Genomic DNA, 20868 nt, shown 5'->3' with positions numbered 1-20868 from the left:
GATTGGCTCGCGTTCCGAGCTGCGGTTGCGGATTGGGCTCCGGCGCTGTCATCGTGCCGGCGGGCGGAGCGGGGTGTCGCCCTTTCTGGGCTCGGCGCGGGCGGTGGCGTGAGGGGCTCAGGCGGAGACATGTCCTCGGGGGTGGCCGCGCGTCGCGACGCCAAGAAGCTTGTGCGCTCGCCCAGCGGCCTGCGCATGGTTCCGGAGCACCGCGCCTTCGGAAGCCCGTTCGGCTTGGAGGAGCCTCAGTGGGTCCCGGACAAGGAGGTGCGTCCTAGCCCCGCGTCCGCAGCCAGAGCCTGGGCGTCTCCCGTCTCCGCTCGCGGGGCGCTCGGCCGCGGCTCCAGTCCGGCCGTCCCCGCCGTCCGTGGGGCGGTTTCTCTTCCTTGGCGGTCATTGGCTGCGCGGTGCAGAGCTAGGGGCGGTGGGGCGGCCGCTCTGTGGGCTGCGCGCGAGTGCGGGGCTGGAGTGGGTCTGTGGGGGCGAGGGCGAGGGAGTCGCCTCCACCTGCCTGTGCAGGTGCGGTGCCAGAAGTTTGCAGTCTTCGGAGTTCTGACCTCTGCAAAGCTTGGCCACTTGGGAGAAAATGAGAGTACTTCCACATTCCATGCGAATTTATTTCCGAGGGAAATATGTTTAAAAGGCATCCTCGTTAAGTCCTTAAAACTTTTTACTTTGATTTATTCGTGTGTATTTGCGCCTTTGCCCAATGCCATATCGCCTGCGTGCAGATTCAAGGATCATTTGTGAAAGAGAGTTTTCTTCTTCCACTGTGTGGGTCCCAGGGATGGAACTCAGGATTCAAGGACCATTTGTGGAAGAGAGTTTTCTTAGTGGGTCCCAGGGATGGAACTCAGGTCTCAGGTGTGGCCCTACATGCCTTTACTTCGTGAACCTTCTAAGTTGACTCTTGTAAGTTTATTCATGCATTGTTTTTCCTTAAAGTGGGTCCTTGCTATATTATACAGCCCTGGCTATTCTGGAACTCACTACATAGACCAGGCTGGCCTAGGACTGAAATAGATCTGCCTGCCTCTGCCTGGTGCTAGTCATGCACTTAGCTGTTGTTATGTAGACTAAATTGGCCTCGAACTCACTGAGATCTTCCTCCCTCGGCCCCCTGCATGCTGGAATTAAAGGTATGCCCCACCACACCTGGCCACCTCCCAAGTTTTTAATGTTGGAATCTGTGCTCAAAGCTCTAATGAGGTGCTCCTCTCCCCTCGGGATCTCATCCACAAGTGGGTGAGGCCCCCCCCGCAGCTTCTTAGAGCCAGGGACAGCAGGCAGTGGGGGCTGCCCTTGCGGTGCCACCTCCTCTCAACTCTGAAATTACTTGAGAGTCCCAAAGAGAAACTTCATGTCAGTACTCCTTAGAGGCCTGAAAGGGACGCAGACGATTGCTTGATGTGCCTCTGCCCCCCCCCCCCCCCCCCCGCCGTGTGATTTCAGCTATTTCAGCTCTGCATGTTACCTTTGCACTAAGTATCTGTACACACAGATTGTTCCTTTCTCTCACGTCTGTAAAGATAAGCGAGCACAACACTGAGTGCTCCTAACGCCCCTGAACTGCGACGGAATAGGTAAGGTTAAGTCAGGCGTGGTTTAGGTAGATGGTTCAGGGCCAGCCCCGTCTATGTAGTGAGATCAGAGCAGCCTGGGCTACACAGTGAGACCCTGTGTTAAAATGACACAGAAAGGAAGGGGGATAAAGTTGGGGCACAGCTACGGACAGTTTATGGCCAGCCTGGGCTACATAGCTGTTGTTGGGGAGATGGCTTAGTGGGTAAAAGTGCTTGCTGAGAATGCAGCTCAGTGTGACACCCAGAACTAGGCAGGCTGTCTTCAGAGAATCTGATAAAGCATGGATCGAAATAGGGGGCACATGGAAGAGTCCAGTTAGGGTGGGAAGACCTGCTTGTGGGGAACAGAGAAACTGAGGCCCTTGGGACAGTGTTCTCATGATTGCTAGGCCACTGGCTGTAGACTAGCTTTCTCAAGACTTCCTGTTCTCCAAAGAGCCTTTAAGTTAAGGTGTTTTTACCTGATGAAATCTTTGCATGACACTTTATAATTCACAGTGTTTCTGGTGTGTCCTCATAAAGTCTGGCCTGGCAGAAATGCCATGTCCGTGCCAAGATGGGAGGGGAGGTTCCCTGACAGGTGACTACCAAGAAGGAGGGCATGGGCTCTGCGACTGTCTCGAGTCAGGCAGAGAGGGCTTTGCTTTGTCCGAGTGACTGGGGCTAGAAGAGATGGCGGGATGTAGGTGGCAGGCTCCCACAGAACCACAGAAGGTAGCGTAGAGAGGGGTTGCTCAGGAGGATGGAGGGAGAGTAGCTACTCTACAGTCCAGGCAGGAATCAGGCCTTAGCTCTACTTGGCGCTTGAGAACCCAATTCAGCCTTATGGGACAAAGAATGGGGGTTTGGAGTGCCTGCCAAACCTGGCTTAGTGCTGAACGGGGTGGGGTGGGAGCTGTGCCTGTGATCTCAGCTGGCCCTGGGGGATGGGTGATTCTTGGCCTGACTAGGAAGAGCTGGGCCTTCACAGTGGTTTTCCAAGGATCACAGTGTAAAGTTCATCTTGTGCTCTTCCAAAGGCTGCAGGAACCTCCCTGTGTGTTCTAGCTCTGGGACCAGTGACTCTGTGACAGAAGCTTGTTCCACAGCCGAGATCTGTATAAATGTCAGCAGGAAGTTCCTGCTCTGATTCCAGGCTGTAGCTAGGGGTCTCGGTTCATTGTCTTTGAGTTGTTTGACAGCTCTGTAAACTAGAAAACCTGATAGCCATCACTCTCAGGCAAACTCATTTCTTCCTGTGTATGTCTGCTCTTTGCTTTCTTGTCTGTCTGTGTACTACATGCAGACTTGGTGCCCGCAGAGGTCAGAAGAGGGTATTGGGTCCCCTGGAACTGGAGCTACGAGCCACTGTCTGAGTCCTGGGTACTGAACCCAGGTCCTCTGCAAGATCATCAAGTGCTCTCAACTGCGGAGCCATCTCCTTAGCTCCTGAGCTAATGGGTTGTAACCCATTGGTGTATATGTATATGTATGATGTATGTGTTGGTGTGTGTGTGTGTATGATGTATGTGTTGGTGTGTGTGTGTGTGTGTGTGTGTGTGTGTGTGTGTCTAGAGGCCAGGCTTCAATGTGTGTCCCTCAGTCACTCTCTGTCTCACCTCTTGACTGGCTGCCCAGTGCACTCCAGGGGTCTGCTTCTTTCCACCTGCCTGGTGTGGGGATTGTTGGGTGCACATGGCTTTGCCCAGGTTCTTGTGGGCATGCTGGGATCTGAACTCAGGTCCTCGTGCTTGTGTGGCAGGTGTTTTATCCATTAAGCCATCTCCCAGCACCTTTTTTTTTCAACTTTGTCATTGTGTATAAGTGTATATGGTGTGTGTATGCGTGTACATGTGCCTGCAGGTATGTATTGCCACACTGCACATGTAGAGTACAACTTTGTTTTAAAGAGTCTACTATTCTTATTCCAGACCCTTCCTTTCTCTTTTTTAAAAATTCTTGTTTTATGTTTTATGTTGTTTGTGTTTTTGCCATGGGTGTTTTGGGTCCCCTGGGTTGGGAATTACAGACAGTTGGGAGCTGTCATCTGGGTGCTGGGAGTTGAACCCAGGTCCTCTGGAAGAGCAGTCAGTGCTCTTAACCACTGAGCCCATCCCTCCAGCCCCAGAGGACAACTTTTGAGGGTCAGGGTCAGTTCTTTTCTTTTGCCATGAGGTCTGGGGTTGAACCCAAGCCTGGCAGCAAGCACTTTACCCTTTGAAGCCATCTTGCTAGGCTCTTTTGGGGGGGGGGGGGGTACTGAGGCTCACAAAGTCTAGGTTGGTCTTTGATTTCACTTAGTAGTTTGAACTGACTTTGAATTTGGGCTCCTTCTGCTCCGTCTCTAAAGTAGCTGCGACTGCAGGTGTGAGCCACTAGGCTCAGCTAAACCGACTGATCTGTGTGTTCCAGAGCCTGATGCACTGGTTCATGGACGGGCAGCTTCTACACAGTGGTGAAGAAGGGACAGTGGGGTCAGGGCCGTCTCATCTCCCCTTCCTCAAAGGAGATAGATACATGTGTGTACCTGGTGCCCACAGAGGTCAGAGGGGTCATTGGATCCCCTGGAACTGGAGTTACAAGTGGTTGTGAGTCACCATGTGTTTGCTGAAAATGAAACCCAGGTCCTCTGCAAGAGCAACAAGTGCTCTTAACCTCTGAGCTATCCCCCTGGTCCTTAAACCTTGTTCTTTTTACAGTAACTTTCTTTAAACAGCTACTTAAGCTACAGTATATTTTGAGGCTACATTCACCTGTGCTTTCCTGCCTATGTCATGAGTAGTGTCTGTCCTGGTGGGTTTGTCTGTCCAGCCTTAGTGTCGTAGTCCACTCGTTGGGGTGACATCTGTCAGAGTCCAGCCTTGATGGGATTCACACGTTATAGAGTAGGGGCGTTTGGATCAGAAATGTTAGGTAGGAGGAACAGAGATACGAAAGAATACAGAGACAGGATAGAACAGGGAGGGCTATCCACTGAATACGCTGTTTATTTTCTTGTATTTTTGGTTGTGAGCCTAGCCTTTCACGGCCGAGCCATCTCTCCAGCCTGCCCATGTTTATTTTCTATCTGCTTATATATACACTCCAATCCAAAAAGGGTTGAAGAAGGCTAAAGACTGCTTTAACATGGCACACGGACAAGCAGAACAATTACTTGCTTCAATATTTGAGACATCAAGCTGCTATTTCCCGCGTTAAGCATTCCGATGTTTTAGGCAGGACGTGCAGCCACTACACCTTAGACCACGTTTTGCGTAGGTAGCCAAACCTCCTGTCTTATCCTTGAAGGGGTAGGAATTCTCTGACCTTTGGTCAAGGTGGAGCAGATCCACCTCTGTGGGCCATCTTAATATCTAAAACACTAAGTAATCACACCCTAGGTCAGGACGCCTTGTTTGTAGCGCTCTTTAAGTCAGACCTCTCATCTATAACTTGGAAAGAGCTAGAGTAGGCTTAAACTCTCTGACCTTCAGTCAAGGTGAAGCGGACCGCTTCTGTGGGCCCCCACACCTTGGCCAGAGGCTCAGCCAGCAGGTGGATCTCATGGGACACTGCTCTAGCTGATTCTGTCTCTGCCCTTGGTCTCCTCTGTTTCTGTGCCACACGTGCATGTTTCCTAAGCTGCTGGCTGTATGGGTTGCCTAGTCTGCTCCTTCCTTGGTCTCAGTTCTGGGGTCAGTGACCTGTAACAGAGGTCTGTCGGAGTGAGAAGCCTGCTACAGACATTTTTGCTGCCTGAAGTGAGGCAGTGGTTTGGGCTGTGTTGTAGTGATCCTTTGGGCTCCTGAAATAGCTGTGTCATGCACAGCAGAGGCTTCAAGGCCCATTGAAGGGAAGAGCCGCAGGAGCTGGCCTGCTCCCCTGGTGTCTGCTCACCCTAGGCAGGCCCCTCACTGACTCTGCTGATTGATTATGTGGCAGAATTTAACTTTTACAGTTTTATCCACTGTTGGTTCTCTGTTTTCTTTTCCTGTTAAACTGTTAGGCTGATAATTTGAAATTTGCTTTATTAATGAAATAACAGGAAATTATTTTGTTTAAAAATCTGTTCATTTTCTGAATAAGCACACTGGTTATTTTGTGTTGTTGTGTTTTGAGACAGTCTTACTATATATCTCAAGCTGTTCCCAAACTCACTACGTAGCAGTGAGTAGTAGCTTTGGGCTTGCAGTGATCCTCCTGCCTTGGTTTGGGATTATAGACTAAGCTGGGAGTGTGAGGGACTGAGGAGGGGAGCTGAGGCCCTGAGGGAGGTACAGGAAAGGCCTGTGACTGTGGGTGGTGGCAGAGGGTGAAGCTGCTTTTAGAAGGGAGGTGAGGAAACACAGATTCTATGCATGGCTGCCTTGGATGGACGCAGGAGAGGAAGCTCCAGGAGCCCCTGTGTTTTTGACCAGTCTGACAATGGTGAAATTTTTGCCTTTGGAGTTACCAGCTATTTGCTGTTTCTTGCTTTTACATTTCTCTGCCTATGTTTATTTTTTCCCACCTCTACTTTTTAAAAGAAAAAAAAAATCAGTGATGGTGGGAAATGAAAACAGAAGGGTCTTTTTACCTTTCAAACCTAGGTGTGGAAGAGGCCCAAGACAGGATAGAGATATCTGCATTCAGAGGGTGGCAGAGAGGCCTAAGGTGTCCCTTGGATCCTAGGACCAAAGCCATCTTGAGACAAGTGGGACTGTGAGGTAAGAGGAAAGGGGATTCCAGAAGGGGCTACAGGTTGTATGTACCTGCAGGTAGGACCCAGTACTCTTGAGAGCCAAAGGCGTCAGGGATGGGGTGGGCAGTATTAGCTGGAGGACCAGCCCAGAAGAGCTGGCAGGTCTGCCAGGGGAGCACAGTTGGGGAGCCCAATGATGACATCACCTCTCAGGCCAGGAGTTTGCTCACTCAGCGGTAAATGTGTCACACTGAATCCTAAATATTTTACTATAGTGTGTGTGTATGTGTGTGTGCGTGTGTGTGTGCTAGGTGTAGCAGGGTACATCTGTGATTCCCCCACACCAGGGAGGCAGAGATAGGCAGATTGAGCCTGGGATCTCTGACCAGCTAGCTTAGCCTGATTGGCAAACTAGTCCACTGAGAGACCTTACCTCCGAAAATACCCAGGGTTGACTTTTGGTTTCCACATGGGAGCACATGCACTCCCCCACGCCCGCGTTGGTCTTCAGCCATGTAAGCTGTTCTCTGGTGGTCGTGTGTGTTGTGTTCCAAGCCAAAGCTCTCCTGTCACAGCTCCCAGAGGCCAGGGTGGCCTAGGGACTATAAAATAGAGCTACTGTCAACAGAACTGGTGGTTCTGCAGCTTCCTTGTAGTTGCACTGTGACCACGGCGTAGTCCTTGTAATGGACACGTGAGTCTGTGTCTTCATAGCGTGTGGAGTGCTCACCAGCTGACAACTGACTGGCTTTTGGACGGCTCCAGAGACTGGGATGGGCCAGGCATGGCCTCCAAGGCAGGAAACCAGCATAAGAGCAGCGAGGCAACAAAATGCTGGCCACGGGGTCTCAGGAACTAGAAGCTCTGTGTGGCACATGGCATTCACTGGAAGAACGTCAGGCAATCTTGAAAACTCTGTCCTTGCTGCAGTGATGTCCCCAAAGGGTCTCTGCTCTCCCACAGTGAAAGGACATTGAGCATGGCCCCAAGGACTCCTTAGAACCACCTGCAGAGGCTTGCAGGCCTCCTCAATCATACTGTAATTTACTCTAGCAGCCATTCACCTGTGTTTTGTGGAGCGCACATGTGTCAGCCTAGCTGGGCACATGATCTGTAGGTCCAGGTTTAAGAGAAGAGCTGCAGACTCTTAGGTGACGGTTCCATGTTCTGTGCCACTTCTCTGTGTGGGCATCTTCCTTCCAGAATCTGCCTGTGACAAGGCCAAGAGCTGGAATAGGTGAGGCTCTCAGTGGGGCAAGGAGGAATCCTCCAAACATCACCGAGCTGATGTAGCAGGGAGAACAGAGAAGAATCTCTAGCACATGTAGGTAGCAAGGACCTCGGATTAGTGGGTGTCTGGCCATTCAGGGTGAGGTTCTATTCTGTGTGGTTCCAGCTTCACCCAGACCTGATGGCCTGTGCTGCAGGAGGTACCTAGGGGCCATATGGATCCTGTGTTCCTCCCTCCCTCTTGTCATGTTGCCATGACAGTCAGGCCCATGGTGCCAGGCTGCAGCCATACATGGCAAACCTCTAATTGACCACACTGTGCTCACCAGCAGAGCCAGAGACTCATGAGTAGCTGCCCTGACCCCGTGCCAAGCATGCCAAGCTTTATGAGACGGCACAGCCCTGTCAGTGCTGAGATCTGGAATGACCATTAGATGAAAAGGTGTTGGTCAAAATATGGCCCACTCAGTTTTTAATTTTTTTTCTAGATTTTTTTAAAAGATTTCCTGAGAAGAGCAGGCCAGTGAGCCATATCTCCAACCCCATAATATGCCTTTCCTTCCCCCCTCTCCCTCCTTCCCTCCCTTTTTTCCTTCCTTCCTTCCTTTCTCTTTCTTTCTTTTTTTCTCTCTCGCTCTCTTTCTTTCTGACAGGGTCTCATCTATGTTATAGCCCTGGCTGTCCTAAAACTTATTTTGTAGACCAGGCTGGCCTCTAACTCACAGAGATCTGCCTGCCTCTGCCTCCGAGTGCTGGGATTAAAGGAGAGCACTACCATTCCTGGTTCTTTATGCTATTTCCCCCACCCCCACTCCTTTCGCCCTAAAGACAGGGTTTCTCTGTGTAGCCCTGGCCATCCTGGAGCTCACTTTGTATACCAGGCTGGCCTCAAACTCAGATCTGCCCGCTTCTGCTTCCTGAGTGCTGGGATTAAAGGTGTGCACCACCACTGCCAACCCATTAGTGCCATTTCTGATCCCATCTCTCTTTTGGTATCTTAAGACATTTTTGGTCTTCTCCATCTTCCCTCTTACTGGAAGGGAAAGGAAATTCTCCGCACTGGGAATCTTTCTCACTCCCATCTGTGGGTTCTCATCGTCAGCATTCTTAGTTCCTGTCTCACAGGAAACTTTACTGCTCCTCGCTTGTTTTCAGGTCACCTGCCACCAGGGCTGATGCTCCCTGGTGTGGGAATTTTGGCAACTGCTCATGGTGGGTGTACCCGTCACTTCGCACACAAAGGGGCCATGGCCCAGCCTCACGGGCACCTTCAGAGGCTCGGGGAGCCCTTGTGTTCCAGGACTGTGGGTATCGTGGCACATGGGGCTTAGGACAAATCTGTCATCGCTCATCACATCAGTGACTTCATTCTTGTTGGCCAGAGCCCCTGGGTGTGAGTGGGAATACTCTGAGGGAAGCTGTCAGTGGTACCATCTCACACCCCTACCCCCCAGCACGCAGGAGTCAAGTTCAGGTCAGAATCTTCCCCTGACCTGGGAGTTATGTGCTTTTAGAGTTGGCCGTCGATGGTCACCAGGCATTTTGTTCCAGGAAACATGAGCATGCTGTCATTCCAGCTGGGCACCGCGGACACAGCTGGAGTCAGAGATTTCCAGTGACTGAACAGTGCTGTCCACGAGGCTCACGAGACAGCATTCTCACCTGGATACTGGGGAAGAAATGCTGTGTCATCCCTCAGGACTCTAGTCCCCCGCTGGTTCTGTTGTTTTATTGATATTTATTGAGCTCTACATTTTTCTCTGCTCCCTTCCCTGCCTCTCCCCCCCCCTCCCCGCTTCAACCCTCCCCCAAGGTCCCCATGCTCCCAGTCTGCTCAGGAGAGCTTGTCTTTTTTTATTACCCATGTAGATTAGATCTATGTAAGTCTCTCTTAGTGTCCTCATTGTTGTCTTTCTCTGGGATTGTGTTTGTAGGCTGGTTTTCTTTGCTTTATGTTTAAAAACCACCTATGAGTGAGTACATGTGATAATTGTCTTTCTGTGTCTGGGTTACCTCACTCAAAATAATGTTTTCTAGTTCCATCTATTTTCCTGCAAAATTCAAGCTGTCGTCATTTTTTTCTGCTGTGTAGTACTCCATTGTGTAAATGTACCACATTTTTCTTATCCATTCTTCAATCGAGGGGCATTTGGGTTGTTTTCAGGTTCTGGCTATGACAAACAAAGCTGCTATGAACATAGTTGAGCACATGCCCTTGTGGCACGATTGAGCACCCTTTGGATATATACCCAAAGTGGTATTATTGGGTCTTGAGGAAGGTTGTTTCCTAATTTTCTGAGAAATCACCACACTGACATCCAAAGGGAGTGTACCTGCTTGCATTCCCACCAGCAATGCAGAAGTGTTCCCTTTTCCCCACAACCTCTCCAGCATAAGTTGTCATCAGTGTTTGTGATCTTGACCATTCTTACAGGTGTAAGATGGAATCTCAGAGTTGTTTTGATTTGCATTTCTCTGATGACTAAGGATGTTGGACATTTCCTTAAGTGTCTTTCAACCATTTTAGATTCCTCTGTTGAGAGTTCTCTGTTTAGGTCTGTACTCCATTTTTTTTTATTGGATTATGTGATCTTTTGGTGTCCAATTTCTTGAATTCTTTGTATATTTTGGAGATCAGACCACTGTCTGATGTGGGGTTAGTGAAGATCTTTTCCCATTCTGTAGGCTGTCTTGTCTTGTTGACCGTGTCCTTTGCTTTACAGAAGCTTTTCAGTTTCAGGAGGTCCCATTTATTAATTGTTTCTCTCAGTGTCTGTGCTGCTGGGGTTCTATTTAGGAAGTGTTTCCCTGTGCCAATGCGTTCAAGTATACTTCCCACTTTCTCTTCTATAAGGTTTAGTGTGGCTGGCTTTTTTGTTGAGGTCTTTGATCCATTTGGACTAGAGTTTTGTACATGGTGATAGATATGGGTCTATTTTCATTCTTCTACATGTTGATATCCAGTTATGCCAGCACCACTTGTTAAATATGCTTTCTTTTTTATTTGTTTTTTTTTTTTTGCTTCTTTATCAAATATCAAGTGTTTGAGGATGTGTGGATTGATATCCGGATTTCTATTCGGTTCCATTGGTCCTCCTGTCTGTTCTTATGCCAGTACCATGCTGTTTTCAGTACTGTAGCTCTGTAGTAGAGTTTGAAGTCAGGGATTGTGATGCCTCCAGAAGTTCTTTTATTGCCCAGGATTGTTTTGGCTAGCCTGGGTTTTTTGCTTTTTCAAATGAAGTTGAATACCATTCTTTTGAGGTCTTTGAAGAATTTTGCTGGGATTTTGATGGACATTGCGTTGAATCTGTAGATTGCTTTCGGTAAGATTGCCATTTTTACTATATTAATTCTGCCTACCCAAGAGCATGGGAAGTCTTTCCATTTTCTGGCATCTTCTTCAATTTCTTTCTTCAAAGATTTAAAGTTCTTGTCATACAAGTCTTCCACTTGTTTGGTTAGAGTTACTCCGAGATACTTTATGCAATTTTTGGTTATTGTGAAGGGTGTTGATTCTCTGGTTTCTTCCCCAGCCCTTTTATCATCTGTGTATAGGAGAATTACTGACTTTTTAAAGTTAATCTTGTATCCTGCTACATTGCTGAAAGTGTTTATGAGTTGTAGAAGTTCCTTGGTAGAATTTTTGGGATCACTTATGTAAACTATCATATCATCAGCAAACAGTGAGAGTTTGACGACTTCTTTTCCAATTTGTATCCCCTTGATCTCCTTTTGGTGTCTTATTGCTCTATCTAAGACCTCAAGAACTATATGGAGAGAGTGGACAACCTTGTCTTGTTCCTGATTTCAGTAGAATCGCTGGGAGTTTCTCTCCATTTAGTTTGATGTTGGCTTGCTGTATATTGCCTTAATTATGTTTAGGTATGTTCCTTGTATCCCTGCTCTCTCCAAGACCTTTATCACGAAGGGATGTTGTATTTTGTCAAATGCTTTTTTGGCATCTAATGAGATGATTATGTGGTTTTCCAGCTTCTTTATGTAGGCATTTAGTGCTATGAACTTGCCTCTTAACATTGCTTTTTTGTGTCCCATAAATTTGGGTATGTTGTGTGGTCACTTTCATTGAATTTTAAGAAGTCTTTAATTTCCCCCTTTATTTCTTCCTTGACCCATTGATTATTCAGGTGAGCATTGTTTAATTTCCATGTGTTCGTGGGTTTTCTGGAATTGGTATTGTTGACTTCTAGTTTTAAAGCATGGTGATCTGATAAGGTACATTGGGTTATTCCATTTTTTTTTTTTGAGGATTGTTTTGTTACCGAGTATGTGGTCAATTTTCGAGAAGGTTCCGTGAGGTGCTGAGAAGAAGGTATATTTTTTTCTGTTTGGATGGAATATTCTATAGATGTCTGTTAAGTCCATTTGAGTCATAACATCTGTTAGTTCTCTTATTTCTCTGTTCATTTTTTGTCTAATTGACCTGTCCAGTGGTGAGAGGGGAGTGTTGAAGTCTCACTATTAGTGTGTGTGGTTTAATATATGATTTAAGCTTTAGAAGTGTTTCTTTGACAAATGAGGGTGCCCTTGTATTTGGGACATAGATGTTCAGTATTGAGATTTCCTCTTGGTGGATTTTTCCTGTGACTAATATGAAATGTCCTTCTTTGTCTCTTTTGACTGATTTTAGTTTGCAGTCTATTTTGTTAGATATTAGGATAGCTACACCCACTTGTTTCTTAGGTCCATTTGGTTGGTGTATTTTTTTCCAACCTTTTACTCTGAGACAATGTCTGTCTTTGAGGTTGAGATGCGTTTCTTGTATGCAGAAGAGGGATGGATCTGTTTTCGTATCCAGTCTGTAGCCTGTGCCTTTTTATACGTGAGTTGAGTCCATTTACATTAAGGGATATTAATGACCAGTGGTTGCTATCTCCTGTTAATTAAGTTTTCTTTGTTGGTGATGTTAATTTATGCATTTTTTTTTCTTCTTCGGGATTTGCTGTAATGAGATCATCAATTGTCTGTGTTTTTGTTGGTTTAGCCATCTTCCTTGGGTTGGAGTTTTCCTTCCAGTATTTCGTGTAGACCTGGGTTTGTGGCTTGGTATTGCGAAATCTAGATTGGTTATGTAATATCTTGTTTTGTCCTTCTGTGGTAATTGACAGTTTTGCTGGGTATAGTAGTCTGGGCTGGCATCTGTGATCTCTTAATATCTGCATAATGCTTGACCATGACTTTCTGGCTTTCATTGTCTCCAATGAGAAGTCAGATGTAATTCTGGTAGGTCTACCTTTATATGTTACTTGGCCTTTTTCCTTTGCAGCTCTTAATATTCTTTCTTTACTCTGTATGTTTAGTGTTTTGATTATTATGTGGTGAGAGCACTTTTTTTTTGGATCCAGTCTATTTGGTGTTCTGTAAACTTCTTGTATCTTCATAGGCATATCTTTCTTTAGGAAGGGAAGTTTCCTTCTATGATTTTGTTAAATTTTCTGTGCCTTTGAGTTGAACAACTTCTCCTTCTTCTATACCTATTATTCTAAGATTTGGCGTTTTTATGTTGTCCCATATTTCCTGGATATTTTGGGTTAAGCTTTTGTTAGATTTGATGTTTTCTTTGACTGACTAATCTATTTCCTCTATTGTATCTTCAGCACTTGAGATTCTCTCTTTCATTTCTTGTATTCTGTTCTTCATGCTTGCATTTGTGGTTCCTGATCTTTTTCTCATGATTTTTGTTTCTACAATTCCTTCGGCTTGTGTTTTCTTTATTTTTTCTATCTCAGTTTTCAAGTCCTGAATAGTTTCTTTTATATGTTTGAGTTCTTTTTCTTGGTTTTCTTTAAGTGATTTACTGATATCTTCCAATTTTTTGTTTGTTTTTTCCTCCATTTCTTTAAGCTAATTTCTCATTTCATCTTTAAGAATTTCAAACATTCTCTTGAGGTTATTTTTTAGATCATTTTCTTCTGGTTCATCCATATTTGGTTGTTCAGGTCTTGCTTTTGTAGAGTCTTTAGGTTTTACTGGTATTGTGTTGCTCTTTGTGGTATAGCATGTAGTCTTACCTTTTCTACTCATCTTTTCCTCTAATAGGTGTGGTTGGGGCTGTCTGAGATTCTGTTGAATAACCTTCTAGGTGCCAGTGAATCTGAAGCTCAGATGGTTGTTCTCGTGGTACAGTCAGTGTCACAGTTCTAGTTACCCCATTGGTTATTCCTGTTCCTGGAGGTAGCTCAGCGCTCCTGTGCTTTGGTCTGCTGTCTTGGATTCTGTGCCTCAGGCCTACTTTGGCCTAGGCTGCTGGCTTTGATTTGTTTCTGTAAATCTTGGTCTGATCTCCTCCTGCAGAAGTCCCTGACTTGTGGTTGGACCTGTTCTGGTGGAGATCGTTGACTCTGGATCTGGTCGCTGATCCGCCTGTGTCCCAGGACTGGGTTTGCTCCTGGCTTCTGCTCCTGGTGGAGCTTGTTCTCTCTGTGTCTTAGGTAACTCCCCAGCTGGTTCTTCCAAGGTACCTGCAGCTTCTTCAGTAGGAGTCCCAGGGCTGCTGGATACTCACTCCAGCAGTGGGGACCAGCTGGCCTCCGTCCCATGGGCACCTGGGTAGACAGTCCTACACATGTATGATTGTCAGGTTTTGGTAAACATGAACCTTTAAAACCCTTTTTAGGGCTGGAGAGATGGCTCAGTGGTTAAGAGCATTGCCTGCTCTTCCAAAGGTCCTGAGTTCAATTCCCAGCAACCACATGGTGGCTCACAACCATCTGAACTGATATCTGATGCCTTCTTGACACACAGACAAAATATTGTATACATAATAAATAAATAAATATTAAAAAAATAAAACCCTTTTTAGTTTAATTATGTGCATGCAAGTGCAGGTGTCCATAGATCAGAAAAGGGAATCCGCTTCCCTAGAGCTGGAATGGTAGGCGGTTGTGAGCTGCCTGATTTGAGAGCACTAGGCACTGAACTCAGGTCCTCTGGAAGAGCAGCTGATGTTCTTCACTGCCGAGCCATCTCTCCAGCTCCCAACATGAATTTTAAATACTGATTGAGCAGACATTTTGCCATGCGGGCTTGGCTGAGCGTGGGTTTCCCTGCTATGCACCCTCCAGGTGTTCTCGTGGTCAGTCTGCTGTCCTGGGTACAGGCATCAGCTCATCTCTGTTCTTAACCTGCGATAGGTGCTGGCCTTCCCTCAGCGACCTGCTTACCCTGTGTCCTGGGCTTATGAGCTTCATGTATCCGGTTAGCATGGCTTGTTTCACAGTTGAGAAAGAGGGCAGTGGTCCTTGCCTGCTGTATGCTCCAGCATTCTAGTGTGGAGTGAACAGCTCAGGCTGCTCTGGCAGGTCTGCAAGTCTGTGCAGGGAATGTACTTAAAGTCATGCTGACCCTTGCCATAGTCAGCGGGTTCCCAGAGTATCTGAAGATGTATGTGTCCCCTGGGTTTGACAGCACTGGGTCATCTGGAGAAGATACTTTTTGTTGTGGATCTTGCTATGAAATAGCACCTCTGAACGGGATTTATACAGTGTGATTGGACTCTGGGGTGGGAGAAACGTCAACATGGCACAGATTTAGTGGAGTGTCCTGTCCGTGTCTGCAGCAAAGGAAGGCAGGCAGGCACTGTGAGAGCAGTGAGCAGTGCAACCACTACCCTAGCCCAGATCTTTCATGCCATCCTAGTCAGTACCATTCTTCTACCTCTGTATGTGCAAATTCCATGTGCCCAACAGCCCAGTCTCAGAACCTTCTGCTTCTCTCCTGTGTGTGTAAGCCTCGTGAGGACTCACCAGGCTACACTGGGCCTCTCATCTGCTCTGTCCTAGCGTCTTTCTCCCAGGCCCTAGCCAGGTGTGCATTCGGAATCAACCCTGTGGTCAGTTGTCTAGAGCCCAACTTCCTAAGGGCTTCTTCTCCATACTCTCCTTTGTCTGTAAAGCAGGGTTGTCATATCCTTTCCTCAGCGAAGGTCATCGACTGCTGTGGAGTGTCGTGTTCATCTACAGCACTGAACTTTGACTCCTGTCACAGGGTGAGGGCGAAGCAGCTAGAATGAGTGGTCCCTGCATCCAGAGTCTGAAGGAATCAAAGCCCTTCTGAATCTGAACTCTGCTCCAGAAGTCAAACTGTATGCCTTTGCACTCCACAAAGTATTTGCTATCAGGCATCAGGCCAGGCCCCGTGTGGAACACCTGAACCTTAAAGCTGCTGTTCTGACCAGTCTTGTCTAGCTTCTGAGCTGGACACTGAACTCGGGCTGTCCTCCTTGCTGTTCCATAGTCTGCCTCTGCAGGCTGCTTCTACTGGCAGGAAGTTGGCTTTCTTAGCAGCCTTTCCAGCAGTGAGCCAAGTGACACAGCTGGATTATAATACTGTGTTCCGTTCTCTCCTAGTGTCCAAGATGTATGCAGTGTGATGCCAAATTTGACTTTATCACCAGAAAGGTAAACTGAGGCCGTGGTGCGGGTGGTGCTGGTGTACGGGTATGTGTAGGATGGGAACCAGTAGGACTGAGTTCTTTCTGGGGAAAGCCCAATTCCCCAGAGGAACTGGATCTTACAGGCCATTTTAATACTCTATTTCAGTTACTGGTGTAGCTCCTCAGATGAGTACTGAGCTCCCAAGGATGCTCAGAGACAGCATGTGCTGGGCAGCACGAAGTCAGAGGAATTAAGGGCTTGGGTTGTCGTTGAGTGAATGAACGGCTCACCTAGAACGTACAAGGCCCTGGGTTCAAACCCTAGCAACACACATACACACGGGTGGGGGTGGGGGACTCTTTTGGTCCATTTTTCCCAAGTGAGGCTGAGCTTTGCTGTGTTTACCCTGGGTTTGTGTGGAAGTAGCACACACAGCTACGGATGCATTCAGGGGTCCTGACAGTACTGGCTGCAGGCAGTCCTAGTGCATCTGTGTTGACTACTCACTGCCCAACCTTCGCCCTCATCAGCACCACTGCCGCCGCTGTGGGAAATGCTTCTGCGACAGGTGCTGCAGCCAGAAGGTGCCACTTCGGCGCATGTGCTTTGTGGACCCAGTGCGCCAGTGTGCAGAGTGTGCCCTGGTGTCTCACCGTGAGGCTGAGTTTTATGACAAGCAGCTCAAGGTGCTCCTAAGTGGTAAGTGACAGCCTGTCCACTTGCTGTGATTAAAATGTAGCCTGCTTTAAGATGGTGTGTCCTGCCTTCCTCCTCTACTTTCTTTTGGACCTAGAGACGGAAATGTTCTAAGATGTCAGTCTTACTTACTGGGCATTGCCACCAGATGGACAAGGAGCCTGGCTCAGCAGCACCTTTCGCAGATGGAAGGCTGTCACTGGTAGTTAAGTCTGTGTGGCCATGGTCCTCAGAGGCTTGGAGACAAGCTGCAACAGGTGCAGAGGCTGGTTCTGAAGCACACCCAAGGAGCACGAGGGAGAAGGGAGTTCTTTGGGGTGAGGCCTGCCTCCCACAGCTCTGTAAAGCAGCATAGCCTCTTACAGCTGCAAGCCTGTGTGCATCCCACAGCCAAGGACCAGCCTCTTCCCTGCCAGTTGGTCTTGCCCAGTCTGCTCTCGAGTTATCTGATCTGGGCCTTGACTGTGATGAGTAACAAAATTCACAGCTCTGTGTGCATAGCAGTGCATTTCTATGTGGATGGCATTTTCCCTACATTATGTCTGTGCACCATGTGTCTGCCTTATGCCTAGAGAGGTCAGAAGAGGGCATCAGTTCTCCTGGAACTAGAGTTACAGGCAGTTCTAAGCCACCATGTGTGTGCTGGGAATTGAATCTCGGTCCATTGAGAGAACAATGCTCTTAACCACTGAGCCATCTCTCCAGTCCCAAGTGGTGTTTTTTAAGCTTTTGAGACCCTTAATTCATTATTGCCTTTTTGCCTGACTGAAGGGGACCCTTAACACAAAGCTGTTGTGTGTGTCAGCCTGTCCTCTCCCATCTGGTAATGGAGAAAGAAGGCTTTTCTGGCCTGAGTGCATGGGGGCAGGGAGATAAAGCAGCAGGTCCTGTGTAACCGGTTTGTTTTTTTCTTCCAAGGAGCTACCTTCCTTGTTACTTTTGGGGAGTCAGAGAAGCCTGAGACTATGGTTTGCCGTCTTTCCAACAACCAGAGGTAAGAGGCAATGTTTCACTGGCACTGGGCAGTATTGTCATAGGCTTCAGGCCTCAGTCTCATGACTTTTGTTTGTTATAGGTGCTTGATTCTGGATGGAGACAGCCATCACGAAATTGAGATCGCACATGTCTGTACTGTGCAGATTCTCACAGAAGGCTTCACTCCTGGAGGTACATGCCTTTCCTGAGCAGGAGGGTCTCTAGTACCGATATGGGCAACAGGAGGCACTGCACTTGGTCCCAAGATGGTCTTCCACGCTCTTCATGGGGACTCATGTTAAGTCTAACTTTAGAACCCACCAGGAGGGGAGGGGGATAATGAGAGGATATTGGCCTGATGTGTCCATGGCATCCTGTCACTGAGATCGCCTTACTTGGTGCAGATGGACTCCAAATGCAGTATCTGAGATTCCAGACACAGTCTGTGGTGGGGGCTGATCCAGAGCCTCCCCTGCAGGCATCTATGCAGCCAAGGCTGTTGGTGAGCTTCGGTCTTAGCTCGACCCCACTGATGAACTGCACATCGCACATTCTGAACCTGCAGATTTGATCTAACGCATCTTGCTTTCCATTTTCTGACTGACTCTCGGTTGTTTCTTCTTTGCGCTGCCTGCCTACCTTCTTCAAGTAGAAAAAGACATTCACACTTATACCAGCCTCCTGGGGAGCCTGCCTGCCTCTGAAGGTCAGCCTCCACCCTCCCTGGGTCACTCCTCCCAGCATGCTGTGTATCTGTTCCTCCTCTAGCCCCTTTGCTTCTGTCCCTTGGGGTGGATCCTGAAATTTAGGTTCATCTCTTGATTAAGAGAAGCACTGGGTCCAGCATATGAATCTATAAAGCATACGTGGAAATGTCCTGACAGCATAAAGTACTTTTGCTCAGTTTTTTCCCAGGGAGAAGTTATTCAAGAGCTGACAGGCCAGCCCACAGTCGGCTGCGGCCAGGAGTGTAGGGAGTTCTTTGCTGATCAGGCACCAGGCATATGCAGTGGGCAGCAGTTTTCATCACTGCACCCAGTAGCTTGCCTCCAGGGATCCCTGGCTCTCAGTTCCTCCATCTCAGACTCTTGAAGGTAGTGGTAAGAGGGCCCTGGCTAATGGAATACAACAAGGAGGCGCACAAAGGCTTAAACTGGTTGAAGATACCCTAGTGCCAAGGGCAGGGTCACCAGGAAGTCTAAAGGTCAACAATATCTGCATGTGTATGCCCATGCACAGGCCTAGTGCCTTTAGTGAGCAGAGCAGTCCTGTTGGAGCCCTAGGACTGGAGCTACAGATGGTTGTAAGCCACCATTTGTAGGTGCTGGGAACTGAACCCAGGTCGTCTGCAAGAGCAGAAAGTACTCTTAACTGGAGAACCATCTCTCTAGCCCCCATGGTGGGGCTAAAATTTTGATGGCTGTGCAAAGCACAAACCAGCCACAGCCAACAGTTGCCATAGCCACATTTCAGAACATTTTTATTTACAAAAGCTGATGGTAGACGGCCCAGATAGAAAGTTCTGCAACAGCTTGGGTAGAGCAGCTCAGCCCAGGGCCTTCAAGTACATTTCTAGGCTTTTGAATTGGAACATAGTTCAGAAAGCCTCTTGGTGGGCCCAGACCTCTCAGCCAGAGTTTTTGCAGGCAAGGAAGTCAGGCCTTTTCCTGGCTATGGTCTGTCTGTATGCTCAACTCACCCCACTGGTTAGTGAATTAATGTCTGATTAGAGTTGGGTCATTTCTCAAAATGTTTTCCTTCTGGTCACCATGAGAAGGCTAGTAACCATGACTGACAGAACTGATCTATGTTTCAAGTGGCTTGTTCCTAGGGCAGAGCTTAAATTCAAATCATTATGCTTAGAGCAGCTGGTCATAGCCCAGAGATGGAGCTGTGGCTTGGCAGCTCCATGGGATCCTGTGAGCCATGGAAGAATGGCACTTGACAGGGTAGTGTGGCATCGCTTCTGCATTAACAGCCTGCTCAGCTATGGTCTCAACCAGTGAAGCCAGGGCTGATGTAACTATCTGCTTGGTTTATCTTCTGATGGCCAGGCTATTCCTAAAGTAGGTTCTGCACTTCACTGCTCTAGATATGTAGAGCAGTTCTGATCTGGTTGTGTGTGTACGTGTACATGTGTACGCACATATGCGTATGCATGTGGTTTCTCTTAAGGTTGGAAGGAGAATGTCATGGATATATAAGGCTTAGCAGCTTCCGGACTGCTGGAAAACAGGACTGTGTAAAAGCTCAGTGAAATGATACCGTTAGTTTATCCTGGCCCTGGGGATCACAAGTGTTTTATATTCCTTTCCCATTTCTGTGCACATGGGGTCTTTGCAGAAGCAGGAGCTAGTATCATTTACCACTGCATGTTTCCAGCAAGGCTGCTTCTTGAGCACACAGGGCACTAAGGTCTTACGTGATACCTCATCTCCCTCCTCCAGCAGGCAGCACTCGAGCCACAGGCATGTTCCTGCAGTATATAGTGCCAGGGGCAGAGGCTGCAACACAGCTGAGGCTGATGGCTGGAGAGGATGCAAATGGCAGCAAGAGGCAGGCAGCAGCATGGCTGGTGGCCATGCACAAGGTACTAAGGGCGGGGTTGGGGAGGCTGAGCCCATGGGATTAGAGACAAGGTTTTTCCCAAAAGGTTGTCACATAGCTGGGACGCCCCTAGTTACTCTCCTAAAAAGCGCATAGGCTCATCTGTGATCAGGTCCAGAACCAATAATGCTTTATGATGTTCTACAGGCTACCAAGCTCCTCTATGAATCACGAGACCAGTAACTGCAAGGGAGCTGAGCTCAGCACATCAGGTTACAAAGTCCAAGCTGCTTGCCTCTGCTTGAGCACTCAGGGCTCTGCTGTGTGTGTGCTTGGAAATGCAATTCAAGTATCTGGAAGCAGAGTGTTCACTTACCTAGTGCAATATGTACACAGTTGATTAACGCTTTAAAGAGCTTATGTTGTAGTGTATTGTTGGTACTTATCAGGGTTGGGAGAAACTGCACTACAGTACTAAATCAGTTTTAGTATAACCTGTATCATGTTTATAAATTCCCAGGTTTATAAAAGACTTTTGGCCCTGTTTCCACAGAAACAAACTAGGCAGTGGTCATTCAGGCCCCTAGTTTAGCGTTGGGCCCTGGCCCTGCCTATCTCCAGTAGCTCATTTACAATGCCTTAGCCTGTTTATGACTCTCCACCTACTTTGTCACCTAAGGGGAAGGCATCGCAACCTTTTGTGTTTTCTACTTTGCACTTACTATTTCACTTTAGTAAAATGACTGTACAGTAATTTGTATATAAAATGTATGATTAAAACTTATTTTGAAAGTACACAGCA

At 47.7% G+C, this 20868-nt stretch overlaps 1 protein-coding gene across 7 annotated transcripts; it reads left to right on the top strand.

The window, feature by feature from the left end:
* Positions 1–85: 85 nt before the first annotated feature.
* Zfyve21 (zinc finger FYVE-type containing 21) lies at positions 86–20861 on the top strand. 7 transcript variants are annotated; one of them, XM_048431400.3, is made up of 8 exons: positions 86–267; positions 15822–15872; positions 16379–16547; positions 17463–17538; positions 17620–17711; positions 18169–18225; positions 19970–20109; positions 20274–20861. In XM_048431400.3, the coding sequence occupies exons 1-8, from the start codon at positions 130–132 to the stop codon at positions 20307–20309; spliced, it is 759 nt and encodes a 252-aa protein (XP_048287357.2). In that variant the 5' UTR covers positions 86–129; the 3' UTR covers positions 20310–20861. The 7 variants fall into 7 exon arrangements, with proteins under 7 accessions (XP_048287357.2, XP_048287355.2, XP_048287358.2 ...); XM_048431398.3 differs by having other exon boundaries at positions 19967–20109; XM_048431401.3 differs by having other exon boundaries at positions 87–267; positions 18172–18225.
* The last annotated feature ends 7 nt before the right edge of the window (positions 20862–20868 follow it).

This window comes from Myodes glareolus, chromosome 11, assembly GCF_982192425.1.
Source record: "Myodes glareolus chromosome 11, mMyoGla1.1, whole genome shotgun sequence".
Taxonomy (NCBI): Eukaryota; Metazoa; Chordata; class Mammalia; order Rodentia; family Cricetidae; genus Myodes; species Myodes glareolus.
The sequence above is the reverse complement of the archived record's forward strand: the minus strand, read 5'-3'. Positions and strand labels throughout refer to the sequence as shown.

Bases quoted from the DNA above. Each gene is read 5' to 3' on its own strand.
- Zfyve21 (XM_048431398.3), top strand. From the start codon at position 130: ATGTCCTCGGGGGTGGCCGCGCGTCGCGACGCCAAGAAGCTTGTGCGC. The intron at 18,226-19,966 runs GTCAGCCTCCAC...TCCCTCCTCCAG, and splicing joins GAGCCTGCCTGCCTCTGAAG to CAGGCAGCACTCGAGCCACA. The intron at 20,110-20,273 runs GTACTAAGGGCG...GATGTTCTACAG, and splicing joins GGCTGGTGGCCATGCACAAG to GCTACCAAGCTCCTCTATGA.